The sequence below is a fragment of the Pyrus communis genome, chromosome 13 (assembly GCF_963583255.1).
Source record: "Pyrus communis chromosome 13, drPyrComm1.1, whole genome shotgun sequence".
In the NCBI taxonomy this organism is placed as follows: Eukaryota; Viridiplantae; Streptophyta; class Magnoliopsida; order Rosales; family Rosaceae; genus Pyrus; species Pyrus communis.
The window spans coordinates 6197939-6218778 of record NC_084815.1 but is presented as its reverse complement, the minus strand read 5'-3'; the positions used below and the strand labels follow the sequence as shown (position 1 = coordinate 6218778).

The 20840-nt window shown below is 37.4% G+C and overlaps 1 protein-coding gene across 1 annotated transcript; it reads left to right on the top strand.

The window, feature by feature from the left end:
- The first annotated feature begins 220 nt into the window (after positions 1 to 220).
- On the top strand, positions 221 to 1756 carry LOC137712143 (uncharacterized). Its single transcript, XM_068451276.1, has one exon. It carries the CDS (start codon positions 221 to 223, stop codon positions 1754 to 1756), a length of 1536 nt encoding a protein of 511 aa, XP_068307377.1.
- The last annotated feature ends 19084 nt before the right edge of the window (positions 1757 to 20840 follow it).

The following is a 20840-nucleotide window of genomic DNA, read 5'->3' as shown; positions in this document are numbered from 1 at the left end:
CTATCCATCTTTCCCTGTTTAATTTCAATTTTAATTTTAATTTCAATTTCTTGCACAGCAAGAGAGGCAAAAAATCCAGACTTATTAACAAGTGGGGATCACATGCGGCCAAGAACACCGTAGCAAATAATCCTCAAAGGGTAAAGCGCCAAAGCCAGAGAGAGGAGAGAGGCGAGAGAGAGAGAGAGAGAGAGAGAGAGAGAGAGAGTAGAGAGACAGTATGGGCTTCATAGCAAAGGCCATGAGCAATAGCAGTAGCAGCAGGAGCAGTGAAAATTGGGGGATGGGTTTGCTTCTGGTGCTCTTCCCGGAGGACAACGGCGGCACCACCACCGCCATTGTCCACAAAATCACCAAGCTCTTCTCTTCTTCTTCCACTTCATCTCCGTCCTCCTCCTCCTCCTCTTCCTCCTCCAAAACATGCACGGTTTTCAGAAGAACCAGCTCCAACAACCTTATTCTCTCCAAAGCCCAGTCCACAATCTCCATCTGTGCCCTTCTCGTCTTCCTCACCCTCCTCCTCTTCACCCTCTCAACCTTCGAGCCTTCCGCCGCCAAGCCTCGCCCCGTCGTCCCATCACCTTCCAGAAGGTTCCTCTCCCAAAGTACTCAAATTCCCCAATCGCCCACCCATCACAACTTCCCCCTTCTCTCCTCCTCATGGTTGTCCGATATGTGGAAGCAAAAACAGCAGAAGTTGTTTAAGTCCCAATTTGCCCTCCAGAAGATGGGCACTCTGTACCGCCGCGGCACCAGAGCCATGCCCGATCTCGTCGTCGCCCACGTCCACGACGACGTCACGGAACCCGAGCTCCGGTTGTTTCTGAGGGTGTTGCACCGGTCCGGCCTCACGTCCAGAGCGGACGTGGCGTTCGTCTTCGCCTCCTCTGGTTCGAGATTCGGGTCCGTAATCCAGGAAGAGAACGCCTCGTTCTTAGTGCTGCTCCGCCGTTACGGGGGCCTAAACCGGACGGCTGCGGCGAGGGAAAACCCCGGTTTGGGATTCGACGCGGGTCAGTTCATCAAGGCCGGGAAAAAGGATATTGAAGAGCCCCTCTGGGGGAAAAAGGGTGTAAACTCGGAAGGCGACGGTGAGTTGACTCGGTATAGTTACGGGTCGGTTGTGGGGTTCGAGGCGGGCGAGCTGGACCCGGAAAACTCACTATCCGGATTCGTGGAGCACGTAGTGCCGATGAGCCTGCGTCGGTGGGCATGTTACCCGATGCTTCTCGGCCGGGTTCGAAGAAACTTCAAGCATATTATGTTGGTGGACGCGAAAAACTCGGTCGTGGTCAGGGACCCACTCGCCCGAGTCCGGCACCGGAGTCCCGAGTCGGTTCTTTTATTCGCAATGCCGCCGGGTAAGCACCCCAAGAAAAACTCCGACTCAACTCAGTCTCACGGCGCGGTTAATTCCGTCATTATCACCGGCGGAGCCCGCGGAATTCGGCGGCTGTCGAACACCGTGTTGACGGAAATAGTTCGGGCCACCATGCAGCACAAGAGGAAGAGCATGGTGACCGAGTCGGGAATTTTGAGTCAACTCGTTGCCAACCCATTCGTAAGGAAGAGCATTAATCTGGTCACGTCAAGTGAGTCGGTGCCGGACCCGAGTTTAATCGGCGGAGCAGCGGGGCTGTCCGGCGGGCACACAATTATCCAACGTGGTAATAGTAATCACGACGAGCTTAAGTCTATTATCATGAAGCAAATTTGTTTATTAGAAATAGATTCTTCTGTCTATAGGGATTGTTAGGGAAAAACAATAAAATAAATTTAGAGGATAAAAGAATAGAAATGTTTATTAAGATCCCTTTTTTTTGGTTTTGGTTACTTGTTTATAATATCGATTTAGCAATAAAATCAATTCTTTTGTATACTTTCTCTTTTTATGATGACTTTTTTTATAGTATCATATTCAATATTAGGAAAAGCAATTTATAACGTCATGTGATAGTGTAATTTTGTCCAAAAAAAAAAAAAATTCTATTTTTGTAGAAATTTTGGTAGGTAGAAGTATTAAATAGTGATTAGAGTGAGGTGAGTTTACTAGGTCAAAATGAAAGTGACAAAAATAAAAAGTCAACTAAGAAACTATTGCCCTTTTGGGATTTTGAGAGAGAGTTATGAAGGGAAAAAAAATAAAAAACCTCATTCCACATGCTTTGCCTAGCTGCCCACTAGAATCAATCCCTTGCGAATAGATCTGAGACTCTCAATTTGTAAAAGCAAATGTCAAAGCCAAAGACTAAGTACTAAAGGCTAAGGACTTGCAAATACGAGAGATTGTTGAACAAATTTAACTGATTAGGACAATTTTTACATCGGGTGAGATTAAAACACAATAGCTCTTATATATATATGTTTTTGTAAGAGTGGCCAAATCAATCACAAAATTAGGTTGTTCTACCCAATTTTTTTGTTTTTTGTTTTTTTTTTTGATGAGTAGACTAGCCAAATATAAATAAGGAAGGTCTTTGTAGGTCAAGAACAATCGTTCATGCACGAGTACCATTATGCCATTGATTCCATGAGGGCTCCACATTACGTAAACAACTAAGAGTTATCTGGACGCTCAAATTGCATGAACAGTTAACAGCAGTCCAATTTAAGATCAAAGAATCTCCAAAAGCAAAGTTGATAGAGAGATTTGGAGATGGTGAAGTGTCAATTTTGTGTGTGTGTGTTCACGGCAGGAGTGTGAGGTACCTACGCGTTGGAGAAGTGAAGGGCATTGATGATGTCCATGTGCTTGCGATCTTCCCATCCGCGTCGATTTTAATAATTCCCTGCTTTTCATGCACAAAAGCCACAAAAAGGCCACAAAAACGTGTGAGTATTTCTTTAAGCACTTTTGCTTTCACTTTGCCAGCTTTTAACGCTACTGTGCTTCCAACCAAACAATGCCTTATTTACTTCATCTTTCCCATGCAACGCATGCTCACATAATTAGTTAGCCAACAAAAGTAGTTGACATTAAATTTGGATTCTCAAGTGTTTTTACTGTAACATGCCTTTAGATTCTCAACCGTTTTATCAACAAAAATTCTAAAACTTTAAGGTAGTGGTTGTTTTGCAATTTTAGCACTTGGGAATGACTAGTATCTAATAAGTTGTACGTGACAATTGAACACTCGTGCATGATTGGTTGGATTAAATGTTTATAGACACTGATGAGCGAGTGAGCAACTGTTATCAGAATCATTAGTGTGCCATTTGAAACGAAATGGAATTTTCCACTAGCATTGAGAACTCACAAGATTTGAGGTTTTGTATTCTTAGTACAAGAAATAGTGGATTGTCATAGCATTTTGTTGTTTTGCTAGAAGGGTTTTCCATAGCATTTCTCGGGTTAATTTAGAATAATAATAATAATTACCACATTATAAATCCGTAATAATTAGACTAATATAAAATTCTAATACTTGCAACATCTTTTGTATTTATAAATTATAATAAGGGAATTTTAACGAAACAACAGTTCACTTTTAACGAAATGAACATTTGCAATTCCTAGTGAGTGCTTTGCACGTCATAAATTTATGAAAATTCCATTCATTTAAAGAATGAGCATGGGATTCTTTTTTTTTTAGTACATCGATATAATTCTACACTAAAGGAAGGAAGGTATGGCTAAGCCACATAATGGACAACCTAATTTAGCATTAAACTCGCCATTCATGAGATTTAAACGTAAAACCTCTCACTTCTACGAGATTTTTAGACTTTAGTAAACAAACATTATTTCATAAAATAATATTATTGCTTTTAGTTATTATAAAAATAGTGAATTAGTGTATGGGTGTTACTCCATGTTTATACCTTTATTCATAATATTTTTGTCCATCACCATAAATTATGGTATGGGCTTATTATTATACATTAATTATCTGTTACGTGTCTTTCTATTTAACTTTGGTTAAAAAATTTTAGAAATTAAAATGTAACATTTAATATGAAATTTAACTAGAATAAAGTGAAATGATACATGACAAATTATTAGGTGTATGATGAACACACAATAGTTATGATGGTGCGCAAAAATATTCCTTGCTCACATTTTAAGGGCTGACATATTGAACAATATTTGTTTGACTTTTATTTGTCCAATGATGGTATTCTGGTGGGAGCGCATTTCCCACGACATACGTCGTAGACCAGAGATCGGCTTGTGGCAGCTGGACTGAAATCTAGCGCAAATCATGGCCAAACTTCATTAACCTTGACAAAAAAAGTACCTAATTATATCAATTAATTACAGCTTTAGATTGCAATTAACTCACTTCCAAACTGATCGGGAAGAGCTTCGTAATCCTCACAAGTTAATGATTAGTCAAAGTAAAACGAACAAATTTCATGTAACGAGAGTGTTACTGTTATTGTATTCAAAGTCGATTAATTATTACTGTCTGAGAAAAAAAACACACATAACATGGTAATTGACGCATGATACTACCACATCAAATTGCATGGTATAACGCGGTAAAACCTTGACATAGTTCAAAAAAAGTTACTCAAGGAAACTATTTTCTTAGGGTGTAGAAACAAAAAATATTTTTTTAACAATATAACTATTTAAACACACATCTAATTAAAAAATAACATACATGCTCACGTGTTAAGTTATGGTTGACTAAGAAAACTAATGGAATGAAGGATATATTTGCCCTCAAATCTTTAATGGACATTTAACGAAAGAACGAAGGAAATTGCAAATTGGATTGCTATTGCTTCGGACTTGATCACAAGGTCATGATTAACATTTTTTTTTTCACTATATGGGTCAAATTAAAATTAGCATCTCACCACAGGACCATGAAAAAAAAAAAAACTGAAAACGTTGTATATTGTATGGTATTATAATTATGGACCCCCATTACTACTACTTAATTCACCCTGACGTTAGAATAATAGTCGAGCAGTTTGGTTTTAGCAATTTTTGGTAAAACTTAACAATCATATAATTGAAGAGGTAGGAGTGTAGCTAAGATGTGCTTTCCACTATATATTCAGAGTTTAACTCTCAGGCTTTGGCATGTGGCCCTTTACCACAGGGATGGAGAGGTGTTGAATCCTTAAATGACGGCATATATTCAAATCCCGTTAGTGGCTAATCTAACATCTAATCTATTAAAAAAAAATCACATTATCATATAGTTTTTGTTGAAAAAATAAATAATTGCTCTCTTACAATTAATTGACCATAGCGACATAAGCAAGCCAAAGCGGAGAGGAGTGAGAAAATGTTAGAATTAAGATAGTTTGCAAGTTTGACTCTATTTTTTTCTTCAATCAATTAGAAGGGAGAAATAGAATTCGAGATCTCTTCCGACCTCATGGATCATAAATTCACATTTTATTTGAAACGAAGTTTTACCGAAGTAAAATTTGTTTTTGTGTTAGGGATTTATATGAGAAATGCTAATGAAATTCTTTCAAAAGTGAGACTCTTTATAGTTTATCTTTCATTTCACAGTTTAATGTCAATTTTCGTGCAAATATTATAAAACATTGTGCAAAAAACATAAAGTAATAAAGAGTTTATGTAGAGGTTTATTTTTGAGAGTCTCGTTAGTATTTCTTTTTGTATATACGGGATATGATATTATTTGGTGAAGACTCAAATTCGTTCTTCAAAACATTAGACTTTACGTTTGCCTTGGATGCTCACCGACGACCAAGTGCTGGAGACATCCAACCATGGTAAAGGACAAATGAGCCACCGACGCCAAATCAACTGTGCCAAATTTGTCTTCGTCATTCATCACATAATATGTATAAGACAATTACCAGCCTTTTCTGATTTTTGTGGTAGAGAGATATAGTCCATACTTGCTGCTGGTCCATTGTATTGGTGGACCCTGCTACCAAGAGAAAAAAACATGCTTATGTTGATTCCACATAAGATTCCATTTCAGTCAAATTTAGTTTGGTTTTGGAATGCCACCAGGCTGGAGATAGTTTAATTCTGTTTTGGAATGTCCAAATTATTACGGTATGTTGATATTTCTGCTTATAAACAAGTTCCATATTTGAAATTCTTTGTGTATTCAAAAAAGAAAGATGATTTCTCATTTTTCTTTAATTATTATCATCAAATTAAATAAATTAAACGAAAACAACAAACATAATTAAACATTAGTATGTGCCAGAATAAAAAGTGTGTTTATTATTTCCAACGAAAAATTGGTTTTGGAATATAACAGGGCCCGCTTTTTGTTAAGTGAGAGAGGCTTGGGATGACAAATTGCCTTATGGAAGAAGATAGGGATCTCACCAATTTTGAGAGGACCAGTATTTAGGGAATAAGGAATTGAGGAATATTTCAAACCTTTTGTTTGAACACTAGCAAAAGGCTCCACTCTATTGTTTTTGACATTGACTTGGGAGATTTGCAAGCGTCTCTTTTTTGGTCTTTTCAATACTCCCGTCTGACACATTTTTCCTTCATAAATTCACATTTTTCCTTCATACCCAAAGTTCCAACTTCTAGCATAATTACATTGATTTTATACATTGCCAAGTTGTTATTTTTTTTTTCCTGGAAAATACCTAGAAATAGGACAATTTCTCAATCTTGGGACAAAAATAGGATAAACCGGCAATGCACAAAATCAAAATTACTAAAATACCCACATATAAATACTAAAAATCATCAGTTTATTGCATCACTGTTGCCTTTTGGAAGACAAGGATGTTGAGAAAGCTCTGTGAGAAGCTATGTGAGCTCCGGGTTTCTGGGTTGAGTTCAGATCTCTGAGCTCTGATTTTGAAGAGAAGGAAGTCCAAAGAGAGGCGAGAACAGTGAGCTTGGTTTTGGGTTGACCTTATACCTCTGATTTCAAACAAATGGATGTGAGAGAAAGGTGCGAAGAGTGAGCTGGATTTTGTACTATATTTTCTGTTTTGGCTGAAAAGTTCCATTTTTTCCGACGAGTGGAGCTTTGACAAGCATAGTAAGGTAGGGTGTTTAGTTTCAAGTTCCTTCATCAATGATTTATGGGTTGTTTGTAAGATGAATTAATACTTAGAAATTAGGGTTTGTGTTTCATGTTGGGGCCTATGGGTTGTGGAATAAATTTCAAGTTTTGACATGTTACAAAACTAGGATGTAACAATTTTTGGTTCAAGTGTCCAATTGCAGAAATGTGAAATTTCTTATGTAATGTGCATGTGGTGTGCATGGCTACATCTTAATATGAGAAGTGGGAATGTTCACTAGTTATGATACACGTATGTTGTGCTCCAGAATTTAGCAAGTATGACCACAACCTAGTTGGCCTTGGCGAAAAACAAAATTAAGAAAAAGCTTAGAGGACTTTAAGGGCCATGTGTGTCCATGAAATAACGACAACGAGTATCATGTTTTCCACGTGCATGGTTAAGCAGTGGTTGATATACGTAAAAAGACTTTTCAAACTGTCACTGTAACTTTATATACGTAACAAGCATAGGTTGATGAGCACTTGATTTTACTGATGAGAACTTGATTGTCTTATGTCACAATTAAAATTTTATGATTTGAATGTTCCTTGAATTGTTGTTGAAATACCTTTGATTTCATACTTATACGTAGTATAATTTTCTGGAAACTATACTTGATTTACGACGAGGGGTTAGTATGTTCGAAAAAGAAATGTGTTTCATAAACCTTTGTTTTCGCCCACTCACACCTTTTGTTTTACTCCCCTCCAGGACTTAATTAGCTGAATGTTTTGTGGCGCACAAGGGATCTTTGGTGACTTTGACATTCTCCCAATTAAATGGAGGAGCTTATTTCTGATTGTGTAATAAGTACCTTAACTAGATTCGACTACTCTACTTATGTCGTACTATTATTTATGCTCTGACTACTACCCTTTATGGGTTCTTCCCACTACTGTGCAAACTCTTTATTAGCTTAAATAAATTCTAGCTTCAATTTAAATTTATCCATATTTTCACATCACTTACCTTTTGGCTACGTCACCTTCGTGTGTCGGCCAACATGCCTTAACTCCGGTCGGAGTATGTCAGTTTGGTATTAGAGCATAGGTTTGACAATCCTACATTCTTCATAGGTGTTATAAGTCCTAATAATTTTCGATCCCTTATGTTGAAAAGACTTTTCTCACTTTGCAGTGACAAGGGAATTTACTAGCAGAATGATGGGTCTAAATAGCGACGTGGTTATTTCATGGAGGAGCAGAGTCATGGTGGGCTTACAAGTCACGTCTTGTCTGCACGGAAGGCCATGAGCTGGGATGTTTTCAAGCATTTGTTTGAGATCAGGTTCACACCTTCGAAATACAAGGATGAGAAAAGAGACGAGTTTACTGAGTTGAAACAGGGCAAAATGTCAATAACAGAGTATCACAAGAAATTCACTGATTTATCTCGTTATTGTACTGCTATTGCTAAAAGTCTTAGGGAAATGCTTCGTCAGTTTAAGAAAAGAACTCGTAAACAGCTTCATTCCTTGGTGGCATCTACTCCATGCTCCACTTATCAAGAATTTTTTGAGATTTTACTTCGTGTTGAAGATTCTGAAAATGGCCCCAATGACAATGATGATGAAGAGGAAAATGGTAACACTCAGAAGAATAACAACAAGGTTTAAAAGTGATATTATATTGTTGAGATTTATAAATTGTCATGGCATGTTCATATACATTTTACCTGCTCATCATGCATGCTTGCACCGGTGTAGTACTCACCCCGGGCAAGGGCCAGGCTTCACGTGTATGTTCACATCTCATCATACACTCACCTTGGATCCACTGTAGGTGCCAGTCCTGTTCTAGTTTGCAATAGAAAACTAGGACTCGTATGTGATGCGCATAGTGCCAGTCTTCACATGATTGTAGTACTAGAGCATATATATTATGATTACACCTAGTCATGTTCATAAAAGAATTTCTCTTAATGAACTCGTGTGTTAGCATAGATTGATTAGCACTTGATTTTACTGATGAGAACTTGATTTTCTTATGCCGCAGTTGAGATAATATGATTTAAATGTTCCTTGCCACTGACTAGAGGTTTCGAATCGAACTCGAACGAATTTTGCGAGCTTAAATTTGTGGATTTTAAAGTTGTGAGGTCAATCACTTGGGTGGAGAGAGAGAGAGAGAGAGAGAGAGAGAGAGAGATTGTATGAAGAAGATAAGTGGGTTAGAGAGATAGCTCTTGGATGAAGAAGATGGGTGGGTTAGGGTTCTTCGAATTGGAATTGGGCGAAAGAGATTTTCTCACCCTCTCCTCTCTGTTTCTCTCTCTACAAAATGAGAAATGAGGGTTGAAATTTCTAGATAACCCATTTATATAGGAGGAAAATTTGGTAATTTCAAGGTGTAGGAAAAATTCCATTTTTATCCAATTGTTGTGCATGACGTGTGCACGCCGTGTGCATATTCAAAATGTACTATTTCTATCCCAAGATTAAGAAATCGTCTTATTTCTAGATTTTTTTTCTTTTTTTTTTCTTTTATAAAATAATATTTTACACTAAATTTATTTAAACTAAATAATAATAATTCAAATTTGAGGACAGAAAGAAGAGTGCACTGCCAAGTTATCAAAATAGTATCAAAATTTGGTACACCGAAAGCTTTAAAGCCGCCTTCCATCGTATTCAGTATTCAGTATTCACTATTGTCTGCATTAAACCTATGACTTTGGCTTACGTCTATTGTCGGTGCCATATTTAGTGTGACATTAAAGTACTCCAAATTTAGCTTACTCAGTCTCCCATATCACGATATTGAATTCAATGATGCCATTCTTTCCAAAATCTGAAGAAAAAAAATGAGGGTTTAAATTTGTTTGGATGTTCACATATGTCAAGAAAGGGATTCCAAAATTGATGATATAATGAATTGTAGAATGGTCACTAAATTAATTTTCGAATCACATTTTGTTGTTGTATGTAGGGTTTAAATTTGTTTGGATGTTCACATATGTCAAGAAAGGGATTCCAAAATTGATGATATAATGAATTGTAAAATAATGGTCACTAAATTAATTTTCGAATCACATTTTGTTGTTGTATGTATATATTTACACTAAGAATATGAGGGAATTAAGTAGTTATGAACTCGTTACTTTCGAGATTCAAACCTAAAATCTCTTACTTACAAGCAGAGATAAACACTATTAGACCGTAGTACTAATATCCGAATTACATTTTAGTCTCTCAAATTCTTTTTTAGATTCTACAATCCAACATTTGCCATTAAATTCGATCAACTCACTCCCCCTCCCCAGACCATTACCGCATCCCAAACTTACCGTTACCCGCCATGAACTCCGCCACCATTCTTCTCAGCGCGTGTCGTCGTTCCTACTTCTCAGACACATCACCCCCACCCCTCTTCTCGTCGACGGCCACGCTATTCGATTGCCCTCTCTTCAATGGTGGAGTAAAAATGACCTAGAATTAACGACTATTTTGCTCTTAAATAGTCGGTAAATAAAACAAAATAAAAAATCAAGCTCTGAGGCAAATTCAAAAACCATTTCTACAACCAACCCTAGAGTCACAATCATGTTTACGGTGATTGTGTAATGTGTATTATTGAATATTGGAGTGGACAAGTTTGACATTCAATTGAAATATTGCATTAATATCCATTTTATTGTATAATTTTTATTCCAGTGATTGGTTTTGTCATTTGTTGCACGTATGGGATGGAGAAATTTTAGTGTGTCAAGAACAAATGTCGGTATATTTAAGTGTTATAATGTAAGTGGTTGGATACTTGAAAAAAAAATTTTACCACTTGTGTTATGACAAATAGGGCTCATTTGAAATTGTTTTTAAAATAGATGAAAATGCTTTTAGCGAAAATGTTTTTGAGTTCTAAAAACACGTGCAAGAAGCACATAACTCGTGCTTTTTGCAGGAAGTACTTTAAGTGTTTTTCCAGAATTCACTTGCATTTTATTTAGAACTCGTTTGGATGTGCCTTTAAAATAACTGCAAGCACTTTTGGTGAAAATATTTTTGAAAACAATCCTTAGTAAAAATGCTAGCAAACCCTGTAAAACATTTAAAGTGCTTCCTGAAAGAAGCACATAAATGGTGTTTCTTGTAGAAAGCATTTAAAGTACTTTTGCAATCCAAAAATATTTTATCTAAAAACGCTTTCAGTCATTTTAAAAGCACATTCAAACGAGTCATTAGAATTGATTCCAAAAACATTTTCACTATAAGCGCTTTCAGTCATTTTAAAAGCACTTCCAAATGAACCCTTGGTGTACCGAGCCGTGTTTCCAACGCACTGAGATTTTTTCCATGTATGGCTAGTTGGTGTGTGATGGGAATGTTTTGTCAATAGGAATGGTAATTCTAACCGTTAAACCCAATAACTGTGGATAACCGCCCAAATGGATTAGATTTGAGTACGAAAATTCATATATATATATTGGGTATGCGGAAAAATAGTGAATATTATCCGGCTAAGGTTTTGGAAATGGTTATAAGGGTCCTCAATCCATATTCGTTCCCAATTCCGAACTGAATAATATAAAATATTAAAGTGTTATATAATATATATGTATATTCATTATTCACCAAATCCATTACCTTGAGAATACAAAAATTGCATTGTGTGGGAAAGTTCAAAAGTTTTGATATGAATCAAAATCTATGAGAATTCAATGGTACTTATGGGAAATATCAAAGATCAGCCAACATTATCAATATTTAGCTTTAATTTTTATACTCCACAAGATCCATTCATTAAATCATTTTATACATCAAATATTTAATGATGAAATTAATATTTACTAAATTATCATATGTCAATTGACCGAATATATTTTTAGTATTGACGATGATGGATATAACCGTTAACCGATAGAGAATCCGTTATCCAGTGGATATGGTTATGGATAATACCCGATGGTTAATTTGCGGTTATGGATATGGATAATTTTCAGGGTTATGGGGATGAATATAGCATTTCCATCCCCAAACCGAACTATTGCCATCCTTATTGTTCGACCTGTAAACAAAGACTTTGTAATCGTTATTAAACCATCACATTTTGGATATTTTTGCTATGCATGCTAATTATTGTTTGAAGGACTTATAATTAATTACAACACCCTACAAATCAGCGGTTGTTCTTGGCCCTGAGTATTCTATTCTCCGCACTGCCATCATCAACATCACGCCATTACCCCACCTTTGAGGAACTTCATTCTAAAATCCTCGCCTTTAACTTGTAGAACCCTCGTTCCTCCTCTGGCCCTGCCACCTCTCAATCTGCTCTTCTCACCACCCAGGCTCCTTCACGTGGGCCCTAATGCTCTACCATTCGTGGCAGCGGTAACTCCTGGCATGGGACTCGCCTTAACAATAACCATAGTGGATATAGTTGCAACAATAGTTCTTCTTGCGCTGGACGTCCTCAACACAACTATCGTCCTTCTGTTCAAACCTGGAATGGGGCTTCTTCAAATTGGAATGGGCCTCCACCACCTTGGAATGGTCCCCGTGGCTTTCTAAGAGGACCTTGGGCAGGTTTAGGATTGTTGGGCCCTTATCCACCGAATGCTGATGCATGGTGTCCTACTTGTTTAACAACTCACCATCCTGCCGCCACTTATCCTCATCGTTACGGCGGCCCAAATATGTTTCCACCGTTTGCTGGCTCCCAAGTTGTTCAGTATCAGGATCCTTTTATATGGTTCCCCGACACAAGTGTTATCCACCATATGACCAACGATGCCACTACTCTTCAGCATCCCCAACGCTATCATGGGCCTAACTCAGTTGAATTGGGTAATGGTGACACTTTCAATGTTGCATCCACTGGTACAATTCCTATTGATCTCAATTCTTCTTCATTCCTTCTTCATAATGTCTTTTGTTGTCCATTCCTTACGTAAAAATCTCCTTTCCGTCGCTCGTTTTACATATGACAATAATGTCACTATTTGTTTCTTCCCTTTCTTTTATCGTATTTATGATTTACAGACTTGTACGTTGTTGTTTCACAGCCCATGTAAGAATGGACTATATCCGTTGTCGGTTTCACCCCCTAAAGCTCTCACTGCATCATCCGTTGATTGTCATAAACGTCTTGGTCATCCGTCTCCATTTGTGCTATCGCGTTTAACTTCTAGTCTAGGTACCTATTCTACTATTTCTCATTCTTTTTGTAAGAGTTGTGCTTTAGGGAAATCCACCCAGGTCCCTTTTCAATTAAATAATAAACATGCTCTTTTTCCTTTTTTCATCATTCACTCTGATGTATGGATGTCCACCGTTGATTCTGTTTCTAGTTATTAATATTATGTCCTTTTTACTAAGGATTATTCTTGTTACTCATGGATTTACCCTATGAAGAACAAATCTGAAGTCTTCTTACACTATCAAACCTCTGTGGCTATGACTAAAAATTTATTTAATGCTTCTATTAAATATTTACAAAGTGATGGTGGCACTAAGTACGTAAATCATTATATGTCTGAATTTCTTCATCTCATTGGCATTCAACAACGGTTTTCGTGTCCTTACATGCCCCAACAAAATGGGCTTGCTAAGCGCAAGCACCACTACATTGCTGACATGACCCGAACTTACTAACTCCCGCCAAAGCCTCACTCATGTTATGGGTTGAAGCCGTACTCACTTCTGTTCACCTTATTAATTTACTTCCCACATTTACCCTATCTTGGTCCACCCCACACACTCTTTTATTTGGCCGTTCACCATCTTACACTCATTTACATACCTTTGGATGCCTCTGTTTCCCTTATTTAGGCAATTATGTTAAAAACAAACTAACACCTCGCTTCATTAAGTGTGCTTTTGTGGGATACAGTTCTTCTCATAAGGGTTACAGGTGCCTTGATCCAAAATCGGGATGTGTTGATATTTCACGTCATGTTGTCTTCAACAAAGCTAAGTTTCCCTTTCACAAGCTCATAGATCCCGCCCCATCATCCTATGTGGAGCTTTCCAGTTGTGTCATTGCTCCAAGCACTACATCAACTGCTCAGACTTCATCTCCTGATCTTTTAGCCCAAGGTCCACAATACTTATCACAAGTGACACCCACACCAAGGCTCATGCCTTCTTCCTTAGCAACAGACTTTATTGCTCTTGTCCCACTTTTGCTTTATCGTAGTCTCCTCCACCAGTTCCTGCTGTAGCGCCACCACCCCAGCCCGCCCCATCGCATCCTATGGTCACCCGCTCCAGATATGGCACACGGAAACAAAAAACATGGAGTGATCGCTCCATCTGTTATCTCCTTCCTCACGCCTTGAATATTTTTTTATCTACTAACGAGCCAACTTGTTTTTCTCAGGCGAATCGTCACCCAAAATAGCGTGAAGCTATGGCAGAGGAGATTAGTCACCCACTCTAGATATGGCACATGGAAACAAAAAACATGGAGTGATAGCTCCATCCGTTATCCCCTTCCTCACACCTTGAATCTTTTTTTATCTACTACTAAGCCAACTTGTTTTTCTCAGGCGAATAGTCACCAAGAATAACGTAGAGCCATGGCAAAGGAGATTAATGCCCTACTGAAAAATAATACATGGGTCCTTGTTCCTTCTTCTCCTACTCAACACAAAATAGGTTGCAAATAGGTCTATCGTTGTAAGTGCAACGCTGATGGCACCATCAAACATTATAAAGCTTAATTGGTGGCCAAGTGCTTTCATTAGCAACCCAGGATTGATTTCGATGAAATGTTGAGCCCAATGGTAAAACCTCCAACAATTCCAACTGTTTTGAGTCTCGCATTGTCCAAGGGCTGGTAACTTCGACAACTTGACGTCAAAAATGCGTTCTTACATGGCCATCTTCAGGAGAAGGTTTACATGTCCCAACCACGTGGTTTCATCCATCCTCAGTATCCACACCATGTTTGCCAACTCGTAAAGGCACTCTACGGCGACAGGCACCTCGGCCCTGGTTTACAAGGTTCATTTCATTCCTATCTTCCTACGGCTTTGTTCAAAGTCAAGCCGACAATTCCCTCTTCACTTTCAAATGTGGTACTCATACTATAGTGCTCGTACTCTACGTTGATGATATAGTCTTGACAGGCAGTGATCCTACACTTTTACAAGACTTTATACAAGCTCTGGGTTCTGTTTTTAACTTGAAGAACTTAGGTCATTTACATTATTTTTTGGGTATTCAGGTACAAACCACCACTACCGGTGTTCATTTCTCCCAAACAAAATATGCATATGATTCATTGAAGCGAGCAAACATGGTTGACTGTAAGCCATGTTATACTCATGTTGCTGCAAAGACTTCCTTCTCGGCTAATGATGGTTATTTCCTCCCTCACTGAATTTCGAGCTCTAGTTGGTTGTCTTTAATACTTGACCTTAACCCAGCCAGATATATCATTTGTTGTCAACAGTGTAGCCTAGTTTATGGCTTCTCCTCACCGGCCACACCTTCTGGCCATTAAACGCATTTTGTGGTATATCAAAAGCTTGATTACTCATGGGTTGTTGCTTCATCCCAACCTCTCCACTCTTGTATTTCAGCTTATTCATATGCGGATTAGGCTGGTTATGTCGATATTCGTTTCTCAACAATAGGTTATTTAATTTACCATGATAGTAATATGGTGTCATGGTGCTCCAAGAAACAACCAACGATCTCCAAGTCCAGTGCTAAGTCTAAATATAAAGCTTTATCTTATACGTGTGTTGAAACTACGTGGCTCTCTTATATGTTTTCTGAGTTAGGTATTGCTGCTCAGTTTCCCATTCATCTTTACTGTGACAACCTCAGTACCACTTACATGGCAGCAAACCCCGTATTTCATGCTCGGATTCGCCACATTGAGTTAGATTACCACTTCGTCCGTGAACATGTAGCTTTGGGCAGTTACCAGGTTCAATTTCTACCATCTGTCGACCAGCCTCCCGACTTACTCACCAAGGGCCTTCTCAAGCCATGTCATCTTCTTCTTTGGTTCAAACTTGTTCATCCTTTGATGCCAAGTTTGCGGGGGGATGTTAAACAAGAGTCCAACATACATTACACTTAGAATTATATTTTGACTTATGTTGATATTCATTATCTCTTGTATCTGATATAGATTGGAACTTAAAATTCTAATAGGACTCCTGTAACTTAATCTTATGTAACTATTTATACCGAGGAATGAAGCAATGAAAATCAATGCTTTCAGAAATATTTTTCTCACCTTAGTTTGGTTTTCTACATCAAGCCAATTCAGGATACAGTGAAAGTTATCCACATTATTAAACTGATTGTCATTATGTTATCTCCAAACTCCTTTCACAAAGTCACATTGTAAAAAAAAAATATGGTTTTGATCTTCATCATCTCTCATGCAGTAGGAGGAGGATTCTCTCTCATCCTAATCTCTCTCTCCCCTTCTCTCCTCTCCTATTGGAATGGCTAGATTTAAGCCACGTCAACATCTTATATTGATTTTTGATAGATCTAAAAGACAAAAGACAAATATGAGATGAAGGGAGGGAAGGGAATGGGAATATGAAGGGAGATAATCTTATTCCCATGCAAAAAGGCGTTTAGCATCAATATTTGCAGACATGCTTTCATTAAAAGCCAACTAAACATCTTCACTTTCGGAGGGAGGTTAAATTTCCAAATTTTATTCAACAATTTTTGCTTATTAGAATCATCCACTCCCTTAGATTGAATCCAAGTAGCTGATTTAACTATAAACTTACCATTTGCATTTGGTCCCCAAATAAATTTGTCTTGAGAAGTTGATTGAGTGGATAAGTTTATTTATATATTTTTTTTGTTGAAGTATCTATTTATAGAAGCTAAATACAATCCTGAAGAAGCACAAAGGAAATCCACAAGGCAGTTGGTTAGGATATAATTTTCATGTATTTAATTCCAATGAGGAAAATGAAAATAAAAGGAGACAAAGAAGACCCAACCAACCAAACAACAACAAATAATGGCATTTATCTTCCCATAAAATGCATACCTTTTTCTATGTGCCAAACATCACAAAAGCATCAAAAAGAAAGAAAGAAAGAAAGAACGAACAAATAAATAAAAGTATCTTTGTGTTAATTGTATGTAAGCACTATCAAGTTAATGGAGATTTGGCTAAGAGAGAGAGAGAGAGAGAGAGAGAGAGAGAGAGAGAGAGAGAGAGAGAGAGAGAGAGAGAGAGAGAGAGAGAGAGAGAGAGAGAGAGACCAAAGTGTCCAGATCTAGGTAGAAGAAGAAGTGGTGGTGGCTTCCTGGCTTTACTTGGGGCATATATTCCCACGGGTGGCTTATGACTACAAGCCAAATTGGGTGCATTTCCCCCCACTCTTACATGTGAAGTGACAATGTAGTTCTTGTGAAGTTTGTCACTATAAACCACCTACCACTAAAATAAAAGTTTGTATATCTGAATTAGGTCAATTGATCAGAATAGCGTGATCATTCTTTCACGCTTGAGTTTGAATTTCTTTCTTGTAAATTGAAATGGTTTAGATTTATCACTTGTATAAAGAAAATATAAAAGATTTCCGATTTGTTTTAGTATGACAAAACATTTTTTTTTAAACAAATGATGGATAATCAATACTACATTCATCTAAACTATGTGAAACGAGATTTGAACTTTGGTGCAAATAAAAAAGGCACATACTCTAACTAACTTGACTAAACACATATTTGTAGTGCACGACTATTAACTTGTTTATTTACCTTCGAGGATTTATTATGACATCATGCACGAGTGCAAATTTGCATACATGTAAGAAGTTTGTCTCCATGCATTATTGTTGATCCTAAATAATTACCAAGCCTACGTGGCGTGTAGACCAAATAGCTAATGAGCTAACTACGTCATTCTGTTGAATGCGGGGCATGCCAACCTGATGACCAAGCTCGATCAATGAGTGAATGAATGTGGTGGTGGTGGTGGTGGTGGTGTTGAACGCACTGTTGACTTCTATCTTGTGATTGCCGCCGAGAAAGGAACTCGTCTCTGCCTCTGGGTTCTAGAGCCTGAAGGCAAGGCTGCTAGTTTCTTCGAAGTTCACGAATTGTCAGCACCAGTTTCGACCGTTGTAATTATATTTGTACAAATATAACTACGCCGAATTAGTACCACACTATACGGACACAAATACTCAAAAAAGATAATTTTCTTGATTGTAAATGTGGTTTGGCCGTTGGAATGTCGAATTATGCAATGTATTTGTGAGTATCCAATCATAAAATAAATTTGGCTTTCAATGCGTTGAATAATGTAACTTGGTAACACCTCGTCAAGAAGGCTAACGAAGTGACTTTTTCCAACAAGGACTCAAGGACTCTTTACTGGCCTAGACTTTGATAAATAACCAGTGGGTCTCGAAGCAATGTTGTTAAGACTAATGGAAGGTGCTCATCGGTCACTTGATTCTACGGCTCCAATGCTGTTAAGACTAATTGAAGGTGTCACCTGTCGTTAACCACAATACTGTTAAGACTAACTGAAGGAGTGCTTGACGAAGTTGGAAAGGTCAGTGTTTTCTCAAGAATGAGAGAGTTTGCGTAGTGCAAATTTGTGTGTGTGTTTAAAGAGGTCTTGAACATTGCACATCCTCTTCTATTTATAGTACACTTTTTCCTGGCGCCGGAGTAGAATCCTATTCAGACTAAACTTCCTTGGCATATCCTGAATGAAATATCTTCTTACACGAATCGGAGTCAATCATTACCATTGGACCTGGGACTTTGAACCTATCCATCTTTTGGTATCCAATCCATTTCCTTGTTTTAACCAGACCCTTAGAATGTTAGGAATATTCTCACACTATCCTGATCTTTGAGGATTCCTAATTGAATCAGAACTTAGCTAAATCCACCTTTGAAATTGAAGTATCCTTCATCAAATCAAACTCGACCAAAGTATTCTATGTTGGGCTAAGATGTTTAATCATGGGCCGAACTTATGACCTTACTTCGACCAAATCCATTAATTTGGGCCCAAACAATTACATAGTACAAAACCATAAAATTTAACGGACAACTTAAGAGTTGAGTTACATTTAAATATATTACAAATTGCAAAATTGACATTGCAATCTTTTTATGGGATACTTAGTACCAGTTTGGTACAGCTGAACTTTTTAAAAAAAAAATCGGGTATCAAAAAATGTTGGGGTGTTTTGGGTGTTTGGTAAACACTTGTAATCATCTTTTATCATGATTTGAGTGGAAAAAAAAAAGGCCAAAAAGCTAAAGCAACAAAAGGCAATTTTAAAAAACCGACTTTTTTTTATCTCATAACACGGGTGAACAATAGCTATGAAATGATATTTTCAAAATTCCAATCCTGCCCTCCTTTCTCACGCTATCAATGTCACAGAACCAAATGTTGTTAATCTATAATTAATTACGCATTTAAATATACTTTATTATAACATATCAATAATTTTGATTCACAAAATCAACACGTAACATGTTGGATTATGAAACTAATTGTCCAACTTGTTAAAGAATGATTACACTGAATTAAACGTTGATGTGATTAAAAGATATTTAATCTGTAATATGGGACTCTAATAATGCAGATTATGTTGAACAGAAAGAAAAAAGAAAGAAGAGAAAGGGGATTAGCATTTAGCATTAGCAAATCAAATGGACCGCCAAACAATTAATCAACCACTAAGCTCCAAGAAAGTTGTGATCATTCGACAGGAGAAATTATTATGACTCAAACATCTAATACTCCTGTTAAAAATTATAAGTTATAGGTGCTTTTGGATAAGTGCTTGTTAATCTTGTGATTGAGATGCTTTCTTTGATGTGGGTTCCTGGATGCTGGGGGTCCATGAGCTTTTACATACAATTATGGAGGGCCCTAATTTAAGCTCACTTTTTAAACCAAGTTCTTGTCCCAACCCACAAAAAAAAAAACTTGTACTACGGTCTAGTGGTATTCCACTTTATTTGTAAGTGAGAGGTCTTAATTAAAAGTTCCGGGATAACGATTATTTAAATCAATTTAGTCGGTAAGAATTACAAGTTAGATATGTGCCTCCACAAAAGTGTACACAATCGAAGTTAGTTTTATTAGGATCCATTTGTTGCCCCGTACTATCTCGGATTTGACTAATATTAGAACTAAGCTAGATAGATTTGGCTTGGCATGGAATAAGTAGTATAAAAATAATAAAGCGTTTGACGCAAGGTCAATGGATATTTTATAATTATTAATTAACATATTTTTGTTTGACTCCTCTGTCTACCCTCTATACCTTAACTATCCTCACTCTCTCTCTCTCTCTCTCTCTCTCGACCTTTCCTTGCTCTTCTTTTTTCAGTCGGTAATGTACTCTGCATCTCTCCACTCTCTCGACCTCCTTGCCATTCTTTTCAGTCATGATGTGTTAGTAAACAAATGATAAGTTAGTTAAGAGAATGATATCCTTACTTTTTGTTCAGGTTTCTGACAAGTAAACATGTCATTAACATGCTGTTGTAAGTTGGTGAATTCACGTCACTTCATGCCCTCAAAATTCAAGTAAAATCGACTCATGATACAAATGACATCTTAAATTATATTTTTTTTAGAGAATTATTATTAGTACTGTAAAAATCTCATTTGGCACTCCAAACTTTCTATAATTAGAAAGAAAAATACACTCGTTAGAAGTGTAGAATGAGATTTTTAAAGTGCTAATAATAATTCCTTTTTTTTATACAACGATATATGTTGTCCCCTGCGGACAGACCCCCTACGCATGGGATGCGCACCATGCATGCCAAATTGATCACAGCCGCTCGTTTTTAAGCTCAATAATAGAAGGCTGGGATTTAATTATTTTGGTGCACGCGTACTGCAGATAAACCCTCGTTCAATGACACCAATAAA

What these genes read in the sequence shown, in the direction of transcription:
- LOC137712143 (XM_068451276.1), top strand. Translation starts at nt 221, where the DNA reads ATGGGCTTCATAGCAAAGGCCATGAGCAATAGCAGTAGCAGCAGGAGC.